Source organism: Marmota marmota, unplaced genomic scaffold (assembly GCF_001458135.2).
Source record: "Marmota marmota marmota unplaced genomic scaffold, marMar, whole genome shotgun sequence".
Lineage (NCBI taxonomy): Eukaryota > Metazoa > Chordata > Mammalia > Rodentia > Sciuridae > Marmota > Marmota marmota.
The window spans coordinates 4,182,467-4,199,039 of record NW_026000240.1 but is presented as its reverse complement, the minus strand read 5'-3'; the positions used below and the strand labels follow the sequence as shown (position 1 = coordinate 4,199,039).

General features: G+C 42.9%; 1 protein-coding gene across 21 annotated transcripts in view; it reads left to right on the top strand.

The window, feature by feature from the left end:
- Kalrn (kalirin RhoGEF kinase) overlaps window positions 1–16,573 on the top strand; it is a 577,550-nt gene that overhangs the window by 171,037 nt on the left and 389,940 nt on the right. For all 21 annotated transcript variants that reach the window (XM_048794027.1, XM_048794031.1, XM_048794029.1 and 18 more), the window contains one exon: window positions 12,586–12,708. In XM_048794027.1, the coding sequence (XP_048649984.1) occupies window positions 12,586–12,708 (123 nt within the window). The remainder of the gene's footprint in view (window positions 1–12,585; window positions 12,709–16,573) is intronic.

Here is a 16,573-nt window from a genome sequence, read left to right as displayed (position 1 = left end):
GATCCTCATGGGCCATCCCCATCTTCCCTAGATGAAGTCTGTGAGTTCTTTCACTCTAGATTCTTCACTGTGGCTTTCTTGGGGACAGTTTTTAAAATATGATGGGTTGAGAAGGTCTGCTGCTCTCTTGGTCCTGCTTATAGAGGTGAGGAAAAGGGATCGTGTGTGTAGGTATTGCTGCTTTTCATAGCTGAATTCAGCTAGTCAGGAACCCTAATAGCCTCCTGCGAAGAGAATGATGAGTTCTCACTCAGAGTTCCATGTGTGAGGGCTGTCTTCTCATATGTAAGCACAGGGAGGCATTTCCAGTACGAACATGTTATATGAACAGGTTTCTGATGCCCAGGTCAATGGTGTTCTCCATTCCTCAGGGAAAAGTGTAGGGGTACCTATTGTTCTAGTTCTATCCCTGGATCCCATGGATCTTCTTTGGTCATTCCCAAGCTCAGCCCAAACCTCATGGTCTTATCTTGGAAAGAGCCATAAAACTTGGGGTGAAATGCATAAAAGCATATTAATTCCACGCTGGAAATCTGCCTCTAGCTGGAATCCCAGAAGGCTTTAACACCACCTTGCCCTCATTCTGTGTTCCCTGAGAAAACCTACTGTCTTTCTTCTTTGCTCAAACACCTAACCCCTCCTTAATAAGACTTTTCTTGAATAAGAAAGCTCCACTGTATGTGTGTGTGATATGGTAAGAAAAGACATTCCCTTACCTGGTACAGAGGGAAAATAGGCATTTGGTGTCCTGCACAAAGATCAGGTGGACTGGCTGGTCCCACCTCAGGATGACTGTCCTGCCCAAGATTCCCCTGAGAGCTAAGTTTGTCATGAGGTGTAAAGGGAAGGTACAAGCCAGAAGGACCTAGAATGGGGAGTGAATTCAGACTTGGGCATCCAGTTTCTGACACTGAGGACGTCTTCTTTTGGCCTTTGCTTCTATCTTCCCAGCTTAGTTATGCCAACTCCTTCTACTGGGAATGCCTCTTCCACTGTTTCTGCCCAGTGACACCCTGCTCCAGCTGAAGGTCTGGCTTAGAGGCTACTCTCCCCACTCTTGCTCAACTCTAAGCATCTACCTGCAGCCCTTCCCCAGCCCCCTCATGTTGGCCCTGTTCCATCCTCTGATCTTCTAGCTATATTCTCAAAAGCCTGATTTTCCCAATTATATGGCAAATTCCTTGAGGTCAAGGCCAGTAACTTCCATAACTCTGGGTTCCAGAAAGGCACACAGTCAACATCAAATAAATGGTGGTCCAAGGTACAATCTGCTGCCTGATAGAGCTTTTGAGCTCTTGTTTCGTGCTTGCACAAGAGCGCCACCTAGTGATGAGTGGTTCAGGGGATGCTTCTCATGTCCTCACTGTTCAAAACTGTGGTTTAATCAAGTTTCTTCAAGTAGTGGAGGATTGCAGGCAGCGACCTGGTTCTTTTTAGTGAATCCAAGTGAGAGCAGGTCAGGTGACAGCAGGAGTGTAAAAGAGAACTGCATACCCTGGACATGCTCCAAAGGAAGGAAAATGAGACCAGGTGTCAGACTGAATGCATGGCCTTCATGGTTAGGACCATGGCAACAGGATAGAGTGAAAACAAATCCCCAAAATGTTTTGGAAGAAGGATGGATAACCAAATGAATTTCAAAATGTAATTTCTTTTAAGGCTCAGGAAGGTGAGAGAAGTGCTGACCCTGAGTATTTACCTTACTGTGTGTTACGGGCTTGTTGCACTCCTGCCTCACACTCGGGGATGACAGACACTGTCTGAACACAGGAATTCACTTTAGTCCTATTAGTCAAAAGAGGAGTGAAAAAAGATGTTAAAAGAGGAGTGATCTGGCTCAGCAAGTTCTTTAAGCTCTGCAGGGATGCTTTGCCAAAGGGGGTTCTGGAAGCCAGAAACATGACCAAGCATCTTTTTGTAGGCCCAGCTCCCTGCCGGGTGCCTCACCTGCCTGCACCCCATTGCTGAGGCTGCCTCTGGAAGAGGGGGCATGGTGCATGGCCCTCTTCCTTCACCCTTCAGGGTCAAGCCCGCCTCACACATCTTCCTCTCCTCCCAGGGAGGGCAGCCTCCTCCTTAGCCCATACAGTCTTATTCCCAGATGTGCAAGTGATTGGCACAGTCGATTTTAGGATGCGTAGGAGGACTGGATGAGAACATTCAACAGACACTCCATTTTTGCAGTAACAATAATAGTTCCCATTTATTAAGTGTGTCCTGTATGCCAGGAATAACCATTAGTTCATCTAAACCAATGTGCCAAGGGCCAGGTCTCAGTGGATGCCTAAATTTACTTTGGGTACTATTTTCTCAGCATGGATTAAATAGGATTTGACCTCTTCAAGTCTACATTTTGGGAAGTGAATGAAGTACTTTCCCTCTCTCTGTTCCTGAAAATATTTTATCAGCATTTGTGGTTTAAATGGAAGGAATTTGGCCATTCAGAGCCAATACCCTGGGGCTGCCTGGGCTGACTCCTGGCTTGGTTGGTCCTGCTTCTGGTCGGCTTGACTTGTTGGCTCCTGGATAACTGTTTGTTCCCCACAGGAGTACATACATATCTTGCCAGTGCTGCAGGAAATTCAGACCAACCAGGAAAACAGACTGGAAATCAAATGCAAAAAACAAACAAAACCCCCATATTTAAAGCCTGAAAAATATTTATATTAATAATGGTCTTGGTGAGATTTTCTTCATTGCCTCCCATAGCATGAGGAACAGGAACGAGGAGAGAGGTCTTTTAAGGCTCAGCCTGTGCGTGTGCTTCTCCAGGCAGAGCTGGGCTGGCTCATCATCAAGAACAGGGTGTGATTTTAGCACAAAGTTTTGCAGCCTGGATTTCTCTAATCAGAAAACAGCTACTTTCTGTGACTGCTGCTGTATCCTGTCTGAACCAGGGGAAGTGGGAAGGAGCTAGCAGGCATTCTGGGTGCTCAGCACCTTTATGTATCACCATCCTCATCTTTGCCCCAGACACTGCAGGGTTGGAAACAGGATTGGGAGGGGAAAGGAGGTAGAGGGTGTGGAGGCAGAGACAAGTCAGTCAGCGAGGAGTCTGTGCTAGTGATTTTATTTTGTGATATCGGGCCTAGCTTAGACTCCTCTTTGCAATAAGGTGTGTGTGTGTGTCTGTCTGTCTGTGTCTGTCTTCCTGCCTGTCTGTCTGCCTGTCTCTGTGTAGACACCCAGTTCAGGGCTAAAAGCAAATCTAACCTTATCCTCCTAGTCAGTGGAGGATAAGGTTATCCAATATGCTACTGGATAAAGGCCAATTCTTTGCCTTGCAGCTTCAACCCTTTAAGACCTGGTTGTCCCCTATCTCTTCTTGCTATTGCTTTAAGCCCCCAGGCCTTTGCTCAAGGGATTTCCTTTCATTAAGTTGCCCTCTCTGGGACTGGCTTATTTTGCTTAGCATAATATTCCCCAGTTCTTTCTCTGGTATGTGGTTGCTAATTCACAATATGCTGGGGGAGGGGGACTAGGGAGAAATAGTGGTACTTTGGATTAGACAGAGGGGAATGAAAGGAGGGGGTAGGAGGGTAGGAAGAATACTAGAATTAATCAGACATTATTACCTTATGTAAATATATGACTACACAACCACTGTAACTCTACATCATGTACAAACAGAAGAATGAGAAGTCATACTCATTATGTATGATGTGTCAAAATGCATTCTACTGTCATGTGTAACTAATTAGAACAAATTAAAAAAATTAAAAAAGATGCCCTCTCCATCTACTCCTTCACCTCTCTAAATCCTGTTGTCTTTCAAATGTTGTTCAGATGTTGCCACTTTCTGGAAGCCAGCCATGTTTTTCTCTACCTTACCTCTACCAGATTAGACCAAAGGCTCTCTGCTGTCAGCCTACAGTATGCCTATACCTCATACAGCACTTTCTACATTTTGTTTAAATTAACAGAATAGTGAATGCATTTGTCTCCCTGCTAGATTGTGGCTTTAATTTTTCATTATCAGTTTTTAACCCAACATGTGGGGTTAAAACATGTGAAGGCCAAAGAAGTGAATGAAATACCATTCATGAGTACATGTCTATCTGGGTCAGGATGCTTTGGGATGCAAGAAACAGAAAACTGGACTGAAACTGCTTTAATATCAATACCATTTCACCATTGAGGTGGACATTCAGAGGTAGCTTGAGCTTCAAGATCCATGACTCAGTGCAGTGAGCCTGTTCTTATGAACCCATTCTCTTTCCAGCTCACTCTTTTGCCAGGAGCTTCATCCTGAGGTTGTTTCCACTCATGAGTGCCCATGGTAAAGAGCAATGGCTTCATTGTTTCACCTAGTGAGGAAGGTAGAGAGAGAAGGAGGGAGAAAAGGAAGGAGAGAGAGATGCATAGACACTGGCTTCTCTTTCCTAGAAACCCCAAGCAAATCTCTCCTCAGTTTCATTAGTTCATGCTGGCTAAGACCTGCCCATCTCTGAACAAGCAAACAACAAGAGGAGCAAAATTATGGTGGGTTTGAACAAAAGATCTGGGGTGAAACGGACATTGGGATTCCAGGTAGCAGCAGCAGCCTTGGAAAGTAAAGGGTGTATTTCATAATTATTCAAGGAAAGAAATGAGAAGATAGTCTCTGGGGGATGGGATGAAGAGTGATAGGAGAAGATGATAGTTTGGATAGAAGAGACACAGCAGCTTGGGATGTAGGTGGAACATCAGGAGCACATTCTTGTTGAGTCCGTAGGCACCATGTGTTCACAGTGAATCCACAGACGACATGTGACTAGAAATAGTCTGAGATTTATGTGGTGTATATTTGGGAAACAATTTAATAACAGTTTAAAAGCATGGATTTTGGAGCCATGCAAACCTAGATTTGAGTGACCTTTACCAAGTGATCTTGACCAAGTTACTTGATTTTTCTGGATTTGTTTCTTCACCTAGAAAAAGATGGGAGTAATGACATCTGTTACTTCTTAGGACTATTACAGAATTGAGGTAACATGTGAAAAAAGCTTACCATGTATACCCTGGCACATATTTATTGTTGCTGGTTACCTGAGAAGTGCTAGAGGGTATCCTAAAACAGGAAATTGTATGGGATGTAGGTTCAGATGGACACTAGATTCTAAATTTATCTTCATCACTTAGAAGCTGTATGAGAGTGGGCAATTTACTTCACCTGTTACATTCATCCCTCAGCATCCATAGTGGATTGGTTTCAGGAACTCCTGAGGATACCCAAATCTGAGAAGCTTAAATCCCTGTATAAAATGACAAAATATCTGCATATTTTCTACAAACACCCACCCAAATACTTTAAGTCATCTCTAGATTATTTATAATACATAAAACAATGTAAACACTATGTGAATACTTGTTACAAAACATTCTTTAGGGAATACAGACAAGGAAAAAAAATCTATACTTTTTGGTACAGGTATATTGTTATGTTTTTTTTCCCCAAATATTTCTATTTCACAGTCCATGAATCTCTGAATTCAAAGCCTTGGATATGGAAGGCCAATTGTATATTGAATATTTACAAACTTGAATATTTACCCTATTTAAAATGAAATTAAATAGGGTAAATTAAATAATGCCTTAGTGTGGCATTATTACAAGGGCTATGTGAGATAAACTATGGACGTTCTGGCACAGGGTTAGGCACGTGAAGTAGAAAATACCATTGGTGTTGTACAAGTGTTGAGCCTGCTTGAACTTTCATACAGACAGGATCTGATGAATGAAGGGCAGAGGGCTAAGGTCTGGTCTTTAGACTGTCACTGGGAGGCTGTGAGGGACACAAAGGAAACTTTGGAAGCAAGGAAAATAGGAAGCAAGTTCAGATCAGTCCTTGTAGGATTGGAGGATTGGTGAACTTTCAAGATTCGGGCGTTCCTATCGTTTTTGTCATGCTGCAACTAGACATGAGGTGTCAAGGAGGAGAGTTTGAGTGTGTGAAAATACTGGTTCCTCTGAGAGAATTTGATGTTGGGTGTAGACTGTGCAAGTGGGAGAGAAGCTCATCATGTCTACAGCCAGATGGCCTGTCATGGACGATGACCTGGCCTAGAGGGCCAGCCAGGGTAGACTGTCAGAAAGGATTGTACCCCATTCTGACGTGAGATCACACTGCTGTAATCCAGAACACAGCAACTAGAAGGTGCCTGACTTTCATTGTGGATGTAGACTTAAGAAAGTATTAAAGCAGACCATATTGCAAGGGCTCAAGGAAGAAACTGATGGAGGAAAACCAAGGGCAGCAGGGGCAGAACACACTTCAGAAAGATGGAAGATGAAGGGCAGGAGAGACTGAATAAATCTTGAGCTCCATGGAAGGTATAGCATCAAGCTTAAGAGAATTGACACTAGAACTAGACCTCCTGGGTTCAAATCTCTATTCTGCCACTTGGCAGTGTGACTCTGGGCAAGTTAATTAACCTCTCTCTGCCTCAGTTTTCTAATCTGTAAAATGGAGACGATATTGTGAGTTAATATTTAGGTGACTATTATGAGGTTAATAGTAGTAGTTACCATAAGTACTTAGAACAGTGACTGGCACGTAGTGCACATTTAACAAATATTAACTGGTATAATCATTATTGCTACTATTGTTGCTAATGCTGTTATAGATAGAAACTGCAAATGAAAAAGGATGGAGGAAGGGAAGACAGGGAGAGATACAGTGCTGTTGTCTGTAACACTGACCAGTGAGTCTTAGTCATCTTAGTCTCTACTAAATGTTCAGGCTTATAAGATCATGAGGGCCACCTTTGGTGCTGACCTTCTGAGAATGGCATGAGATGGGATCCACAGCTCGCCAGCAGAGCTGTCCTTGCAGCAGACCAGCTTAGGTGCAAAGCATCATTGCAGCTTTAAAAATCTATGTCCATGAGAGCCAACATGTCTTATAATCACTCCATTGGCACAACTTCCAGGGTCCCTGCAAAGGACAGGCCAGTTCCAAGAGTCACCACACTCAGGAAAGCCCAAGGTATAGTATTCCCATCACGTATTTATTTTTCCTTTGCAATTCCTCTTACTCCTGATTGTCAAACTCTACTGGACTGTTTTTTACCATTTTACCATGATTTAATAATGTGTTGGCCCATACCATCTTTATCTGTTGTCAAGGAAACAGAACTTGGATGTTAACTGCAGGTCAGATTACCATGCAGAAGGGGATAGGGCTTTAGTAACCCTTTGCTCACAGTGGGACATCTGTCTGTGTAACAGAGAAATTAGGACTGTTCTAGATTATGAGCACTATGTGCTCTCATGGATGTTGAGATTTAAGAGATGTGGGTGTAGAAAGTGAAAGAAATATGCTATGAGGTTGACAGGCCAGAGACACAGATGGGTTCGTGAAATTGTTTGGCATCCTGGCTGATTACTGAGCATATATATATGAAGATGGTGTCCCACAGGTAACCAGGCTGAGATCCCTGGAGCAGACAAGATTTATGACAAAAACCAGAACAGCTTCTTTTTATACAATATATAAAAGTATGTAGGCCAACATGCCAAAGACATAAAGGAAAACAGGCAGAGCCCAGAGCACCCTCTCTTCTTCAGTAGACATGTATCACACCTATGGCCTTTAGGCCCGTGTCCCAGCTGCCTCCCCTGCCTGTATTGCTGATGGCTTCAGAACCTGGGATCCCTGGTAGCCTGCAAGACATGCAGGTACAGGAGGGACAATGTGTGAACTCTCTGCAGTGAGGAATTCTTAGAACTTGGGAACTAGGTATACATTTTAAGTGAGTCCTAAAGCCTCACCTCCCCCCATTTGGAAAAGCAGAAAAGTTCATTCCTAGGAGAGTGGATAGTTGAAAACCAGGGTCCTGAACTATAACATACACACGAGATCTGTGCATTGCCCTGTTTGCACAGGGTCAACACACAGGATCGGTTGGAGTTCCTGTGAAAGCAGAATTGTGAAGTCAGGGAAATGTGCCCTTGGTTCTCACCTGCTTCTATTTTTAGGGTCTCTCTCCTTTTGTCTAGAGCCCCTCTGCCACCTCATTTAAGGTTCCATCTCTGGGTCATGCTCATAAAGATCCTATTGAGCTGTTTATCCAGGATACACTAATTCCAGGAGGGATTACAGGAAAAAAAAATTATAACAGTTATCTCTTATGTGAAAAACTGTTAGGGGTCAAAGGGACTGAGTGTCTAATAGCAAAAAAATTAAAAAGTGGGGGGGGGGCTAGAGAGGGTGGGAGAGGGGAATTTGGGAGCAAGGCAGGAAGCAGTGAGGTCTTATAAGGCACAGATCTTTACTTGAGATCCTTGCTCTATGGTCATACCACCCAGGAACAGCAGGAAGACACCAGAGTCCTTAGGCAGAACCCTGAGAGAGTGTTCAGGCCTCTGAGTTTTGTGTGGGCAAAGACACCCACAGGGCCTCTGAGTGTGTGGTGGATGGGTACCTGTGGGCTGTGTCTGTGCAGCACTCTGTGGTCATCCTGGTGGTGCCTTTTTATGGGAGTGTTTATATAGAAGCTGCAGGTGTGATTCTCATTAGCCTCTGTGACTTTTTACAACTATTGTGACTGTGACTGCCACAACTTTAAATCCACACCTTTCATCTGTTCTGTGCTTTATATAAAAACATTTGGGTAATATGTGCAATAGAGTGTACTCATTTATGGCTTTAAAAAATCCAACATGAGGGCTGGGGTTGTGGCTCAGCGGTAGAGCGCTCGCCTTGCATGTGTAAGACCCTGGGTTCAATCCTCAGCATCACATAAAAATAAATAAGTGAAATAAAGGTGTTGTGTCCAACTACAACTAAAAAAATAAATACTTAAAAAAAAATCCATCACGTATGTAGTACTCTACAAAGCATTTTCCTATTATCTTTTTTGACTCTCTCTTTTGCACTAAGGTTTAAATAGGGTAAATTGTTTCCCCCATTTTATAGATGAGGTTCAGATCAATGATAAAATTTGTCAACATTTATGCAGCAGCCTGTACTGATCTGGATTTGTACTCTAGCACTCATAAGTTTTATTTCAGAATTGACTGGACACCTTGTTTCCCAGACATAACAAGGTTCACCTGCACAGACGGTGCTGGTGCCCTACAGGGCACAAGCTCTTATGGATGGGTCACAGCAGGGAACACATTGGGCACCATCCCAGCTGATACTGAGCTGTGCATATGTAGGCAAAGGAAGTCCACTGGCTATTTTTGTCCTCTTAGTTCATCAAAGCTGAATATCAACATTTATAAAACCAATGTAATTTGTAATTAAAGAGAGTATAAAATACTAGCCATAGATACTAAGGTAGTTTAAAAGTTAAAAATGTAAATCAGATGCTATCATTAAAGTTAGCAAATAAAGATCTTTACTTAATATGTTTGCTCTATGAAAGAGTTTATGCTTCATTAAAAAAGGAACAATAATAACCTTTTAGCTATCCCCATCTTTAAAAGAAAAAGGAAGAAAATGTTTGCTTATTTTCCTAATTTGCATTTAAATAGATTCCTTTAACATTCACTATTTATTAAAAACCACGCTTGTATATATTTTTACTGAATTTTAGCCAGCATAAGAAAATTACTTAGCTTAGTTAAAAATAAAGCATAAAAAAATATCTCAAGTAGTTCACATATAACATCTGTCTTCTTAATGAGACAAAACTATGTTGGTTTCAGACAAAAAGATTCAATTTCATTTTTTAGACATGAACTTTTCTCTTGAAGAAATTTTTTGGTTATATTTCAACATTTGTAGCATCTCAAAAAAGAGAAATATATCCAAAAAATTGAAAACACTATGAAGAATTATTTTAGATTTGAATTTTTCTTTCCAGCTTTGGGTCAGCCTAGTTCAAGGTCTTCCAGTGAGCCAAATTCAAATAGATTAAACCATCAAGTATCCCAACTGGAGGGAGCTTAGAAAGGGTCCACTTCTCTGTAAATTAGCAACCATAGTGCCTATGCCCAACTCTCCTGCTCATTCATTCATCCTTTCAGTAAGTATATGTTTAAAAAAATGGAGCTATTTGAATTGGCTGCCCTGGAATCCTGTAGCTCTTCCTGATGGGGTAGCAGCAGAGGCTGCAGTGACACAGATTGGTGAGTGCACGGCCCCAGGTGAGGAAGAAGGCTTTCCTTGACTGAAGCACCACAGTCCCTCCACAGCTGCTTTTGGGAGGGTAACTGACTCTGACTCGTGGAGCCCAGTCAGAAGAGGTCTTTAACAGCCCCATGAGCAGGAAGCCGGACAGTCCCAAGAGCCTGGCTCACAGACCCTCTGTGATTGTGGCACTGGGTAGAATGAATGAATCGTAGGCTCTGGCTTCTTGTCTCTGAACCTCTTTCCCTGTCTGTGAAGAGGGCATGATAATACCTGTGGGGGAGCTGTTTTGAGCATACATGTGAATGGACATTTTGAACTTAAAAGCACTCAACAAATGTCAGGGCAAAGACTAAGAAGGTGCTTTCTCTTGCTATAAAACGAAGCCAGTTTTCTCACTGACATTTTTTCCCCCCAAAATTGGAAATGTTGTAAGTTACAGCAAGAAACATACTTTCTGATCTAGGAGACTCAATAAAACTTTTTTATTTTGAATGGAAAAAAAAAAAAAACAACAACCCACACATCCATAGGTTTCCCAACTAAACCTATTGTATGCCAGGGTACTCACTATCCCTTGCAAACCAGGAACAGCCCAGAAATGAAGTGACTTGCCCATGCTGTCATGGGGAATTGGTGACAGAGCCAGGCCTGGAATCAGTCTATTTCTCATCTCACTTGACTGCACACACACATACATGCACACATGTGTCTCTGTAGCCTGTTCCATTGAATGCAGAAATGACAGTGACCCTTGTGGACAGTGGGTCTCCCAAGGATGGGAATTATATACAAGTAGGTAGCAAGTGTAAATCCAGAGAAGTCTTATAGTTGTCCCTTAGGAAGCGGTCATCTTGAAGAAACCCTGATCCTGATATTGTATCACAGGATATCAGTCCCCAAAGCAGGTCTTTTCCTCTCTGCTTGAATCATGTGCCACTTTTTTAATAGCATTACCTCCTTAGCCAGACATTCTGACAAAGTTGTCTGTTATCAGTGAGCAAACTTGTGTGCTCCAAAGTAGAACATGGAACCAGGTGGGATGGGATGGGTGCAGACCTCTTTCTGTAAGGAGCTGATGCAGTGAGGTGTATGGTTTCCACTCCACTCTCTCCTGTCGTTGAGTTCATTTTGCATAGGCTTCCACCCCACTTGGCCTGTGTCCAGCCCTCCTTGCTCTGTAGTCCAGCAGGGACCTGGTGCCTAGCAATCTAATCATTCTGGTGCTAGCCCATAACTCAGCTGCTTATTTGCATATCTAAATAGTCATTTAACAGAAAATTCAGGGAAGGTCACTTCTGGGCCAGTGAGATATCCAAGAAAGGATATAGAGTGAGCGCTTTTCATCACAAGTTCCAAGGACTTCAGGCATTTCAGATTTTCATTAACTTTATTGATTCTTTTGTCAATAAAGAAAAGTGATGAGAAATTGTTTTGAAATGGGGTCGGGAGGCAGCATTTTAAAGATCAAAAACCGCAGAAGGAGAATGCACTAAACTCCTGTGGCACCTGTCTTCCTTTCCCCCTTGTCCTTAATACTTAAAGAAAATATAAATCCCTAACCCAGTGCCTGTGATGTAGCTTGGCTGTGGCTGGTGGACAGTGAATGGTGTATGCAGCACAGGAATCGACCTGGCCTCTACTGGAGACCAGCCTGGAACAAATCTTCTGTCAGGAGAAAGTGAAGGATGATACTTTTATCCTCTCTTTATTGTCAGTGTAGATAGACAGAAGTGACCTGAGTAATTCAGGCAGGAGTAAAAGAGGGAGAAAAATCTCCAAATCATGCACATTCGCTTTCAGAAAGTGATGTTTTTATACCTAGGCATGAGTTGTTACAGCCCTGATGTCTCTCTCTGACCTCCAGACACATAAATATAACTGTTCATAGGACACATCTGCTGAAACTTTCATAAACCTCTCAAACCCAGCGCATCCAAAGTGGAACCCACTATCCGCCCCTCCTCCCCCACTCAGCTTTTTAATTCTTGACTTTAGGCAGCCACTCTGGCGGGACAGTTAGCTGCAAGGTGCAGGGGCCATACTAGAACCTGGCAGTGTGTGTGGTGGGACAGAGCAGCATGGAGTAGGGGTATGCCAGGCTGCCCCTGTTCCTTCCTATGAGGGCTTCTCTCTCCTATTAGTGTGGTAGGGAGTGGATTAGGCTTCCCAGTTTGTCCCTACAGCGTCTGTCCATAAAGCAAGCATGGGGCTGCTTTGAGGCTTTCCAAAGGTTTTCTAAGGGCAGGAACTGCAGAGACTAAACAGTTTACTCCCTATCTCCCTAATTCCCTTACTCATTTTCTCTTTTCCACTTTGGCTCTGAAGAAGACTCAGAGGTGGGTCTTTATGCTACAAGTGAGGGATCTCCTGAGCCACCTAATGGTGGCCTGCCCCAGTGCTATGAGTGATGTTTGGGTCTCACCAGCAAGAGGACTGTTTCTTCCCTTTCAATAGCTTTGACCATTTTGTCCTGCTGAACTCCTAACTTTTCTGATTACTCTACATCTTCTTTTCCCCTCTAGATGTTCGACTGGATAAGCCACAACAAGGAGTTGTTTCTCCAGAGCCACACGGAGATCGGAGTCAGCTACCAGCATGCCCTAGACCTCCAGACGCAGCACAATCACTTCGCCATGAACTCCATGGTGAGCAAGGGGGCTGTTCTCAGCCTGCCTTTGGGGTGCTGGGGCAGATCTGGATAAAGAAGGAGGAGCTTTGAATTGAGGGACTCTCCAGCGGTCCACTCGTGAGGATGGAGATGTGTGTAAGGCGTGTGGCCAGCCAGCTCTTCCTGGAGCAGAGTATAGAGCTGACATTACATTATGAAAGGAATGTGCTTGAGGTCGTGGGAGGCATTAGCTCAGCATAAGACTGGAAGAAGGCGAGTCACCAGTTCCACTCTGCTGACGTCGCTGACATTTATTGGTCCCCAGCATGTGTAAGTTACTGAGCTGTGACGGCGAAAGGCTGTGGCACATAGGAAAGGGTTGAGTAAGTTGCGGCTGTTTACAGTGGGAAGTTTGACACATGACTGCTGCCTTCAAATATTCCAAGACCACTTTGGAAAGAAGAGAGTAGTGCATGATGGTCTAGGAGGCAGGGACATCCAGGGCATGGCTGTTTGAGGAGGAGGCAGTGTGGGGCTCCTTGGGCCAGAGTGGGACGCAGTGAGAGTTAAGGAGCTCTCTGTGATGGGAAGTGTTTGATCCTCTGCAGAATTCAGAGAAGGCCATTGACTAGCTGTGTGGCAATAGGGAACCTACCTCTTTGTACTTCAGCTCCTTATCTGTGAAATATAAACAATAGTAGCTATCTTAGAAGGTTGTTTGGAGTTAATTATAAAGTAGTTAGGCTTGTGCCTGGCACATGATAAGTCACAGTAAATGCTGGTATTATGATGCTGATGAGGATGTAGGAGTCTAGTCTGCATGACATGTGTGAAGCCTCATAAACTTAATACTTCCAGGTACTGTTTTTTCCACATGGATGCCCCCACGGCTTTATTTTGAAATCCTGTCTGCTCTTAAAGCCATTGTATTACAATGCCTACAGCCTAAATGTTCCTGGATGTACCCACCAACCTCCCCCTGCCATCTCTTCCATCTTGTTCTTTTGGTGCAAAAGAATAGCTCCATCATTCCCCATGTATCTGAAAATCCAAGACACCTTATCGTTGCATCACCAATGCGGATCAGGTGTTAAACACAAACCCAGAGGGTTGCAGAGGCCAAGAAGGAAGAAAACTCCATTTTCTACCAGGTTGATTTAAATATGCCCTGGACTTCACACACTGCTGAAGAAATAATTCTAGCCTTGTTTTCAGTGTCTAGTTGGAGAGAGAAAAATCCAGGCAATCATGATGTAGTTTGATATGTGCAATGATAAAATTATGCTGTTAATTAAGAAACTTATAATCTCAGCAGTTGAAACCAAAAGAGGTTGATTTCTTGCTTCTATCACACAACCATCGCGAGCCAATGAGAGGTCTGCTCATCACAGTCACCCAGGGACAGGGCCTGATGGAGCAGCCACCATTTCCGATGCTGCCGTTTGCTTTGCCAGACAAAGCATGGAGCCAAGCATTGCAGGTTTTGAAATCTTCGTCTTAGAAGTGACACATCTGCTCACATTCCACTGGCTTTCATGCACATTTCATTGGCCAATGCCAATCACACCATTACATCTAACTCCAAGTGGCTAGGAAAATACAGTCCACTCCATATTGGCAAGGAGAGCTCAGTATAGTTATGAACAGCTCTAATGACTAGCATCACCACAAAAGGTGTTAGGTAGAGATGAACATCATGGGATTTGCACAGAAAGATCACTCTGGCTGCGGAAAAGATTGAGACTAGACAGGGAAATTATAGATATTGTGTTATCCTATTTGGCCACAGTAGTCTTGTGTCTTCATCTAAGTATAGAGACTCATTACCTTCCAACTAGTTTCCTATAATTATTTCTCATTTTTGGATCTCTTCAGTCACAGAGGAGAAAAACCATTGATCACAGGTGATTAAGAAAGTGAACTCAAAGCTAGTCAAATTTGATTATTTGTATGCCTTGTAGATTTCCCCTGATGAGTTTCACAAATTCTGTGCCAGAATCTTCACATTACCCAACTGCCTAAGGCAAACAAACTCATTTTAATAAGTAACAAAGCAAACATAGTTAGGGAGGTAAGTCTGCCCCCAAGCCCCTTGAAACTATGTACTACAGAGCTAAGTGGGAAGAGCCTTGGCTTTGAATTATCTGCTCTCTTCTGCTAGGATGGATAATTGAGAGTCAGTGGAACATTGGAAATATTTGCTTTGACAAATGTTACCACTTCCATTTTTAGGACAAAAATGAGGGAAGAGGGAAGAAATTTGTCGGAAGGAAGTATCTTCTGGAACTAATGGCAAAAGATCTAATACTCAGCAGCCAATTAGCACGTTCTAGACAATCCTGGAGCTTCCCTCCATCATGAATGCACCAGTATTCAGAGGCCTCTTCAAGCTGGCTGGGCTTGTTCTCCTCTCCAGCTGTAGGGCAAGTGAAGGGAAACCCCATGGTTGTTTGAGGAAATTGCCTGGGCACCTCTGTTTCATAAACATAGCTCAGTGCCTTTGTTAACTGGGAAGTTTACGGGTTTGTGGTTAAAATGAACTTCCTACAAAGAGGGATGGCAGCATCCCAAACAGGTGAAAGGAGGGAATGACAATCTCCTTTTCCCTGGCCTGAGTGATGAATGTTGCTGCCAAGAAACATGAATGTGAGCAGCTACTGCTCAAGCCCAGTGACTACAGGAATGATCAGTTCTTTAGGGAAGGTTGGGGTGTCCATGGTTCTGCAAACTCATTGAGGCATTTCTGTCCCTATTCTTGGAATTTATACACACACATTTACATAAACCCACACAGCTGTACACATAAATAGACATGTAGCATGCTTTGTTTCAGATGATTTCCTTTCTTGAATCTTGCTCTGTGGCTGAAATAGGTACGTGATTTCTTATTTTGGGGGGGGGGAGGGCAGTCACACTCCCCTTTGACATCTAATGTTGAGGGTTCTCTCCTCAGATAAACATATACATGAACAAAATCATTTTAGAAGCTTTTAAGAAATAAAAAGGAATAATAAGACCTACCAGTCAGTTTTCCCAATTTAATATCTCAACAACCTCATGACTTCTTTTTTTGTTTACTGGACAAATAATTAAGGGTCAGACAAATTGTGCGGGATGTCTGGCATAAGGTGGTGAACGAAACAGAAGATTTTGTCCCATGGAGTGTTCATAGAGAGGAAGATGTTATATATATAATCTCATAAATAAATGCATATTTACAAACCAGTAGTCTTATGTCAGAAGAGTAGGAAAGGTTGTGACAGAGGGTAAAAAGAAGGCCAATGCTGACCAGGGGGCAGGATTGGGTACCTTTTTCAGTTAGCAATCAGCACTGAGGAATGCTCATTGTTCATTCATTGATACTTATGAACAATATGTGAATCAACTCTATTGTACCAAAGGACTTAGAATTTAAATATATCCTGGGAATACCAATTTGTAAATTAAAATGATCAGCTTACAACTTACCTATTTTAAAAAATATTTATTTAGTTGTAGATAGACACAATATCTTTATTTATTCATTTTTATGTGGTGCTGAGGATCGAACCCAGTGCCTCACATGTGCAAGGCAGACGTTCTACCACTGAGCTATAGCCCCAGCCCCTTACCTATTTTTTTAAGTTTTGTTTTTCTGTGTTCAGTGTTTATAGACTGGTTAAAGATCCAACTCTACCTAAGATCATCACTAAATGCATTATTCTGTTAGGGCTGCTGAACAAAATACCATAGTCTTAAACAACATAAATTTATTTTCTCACAGTTTTGGATTCTTGAAACCCAGGATCAAAGCATTGGCAGGTTTGGGTTTTCTAGAAGCCTCTCTCTGGCTTGCAGATGGTGGCCTTCTCACTACATGGCCTTTTCCCTGTGAGCTCGCACAACCCTAGTGTCTCTCTGTG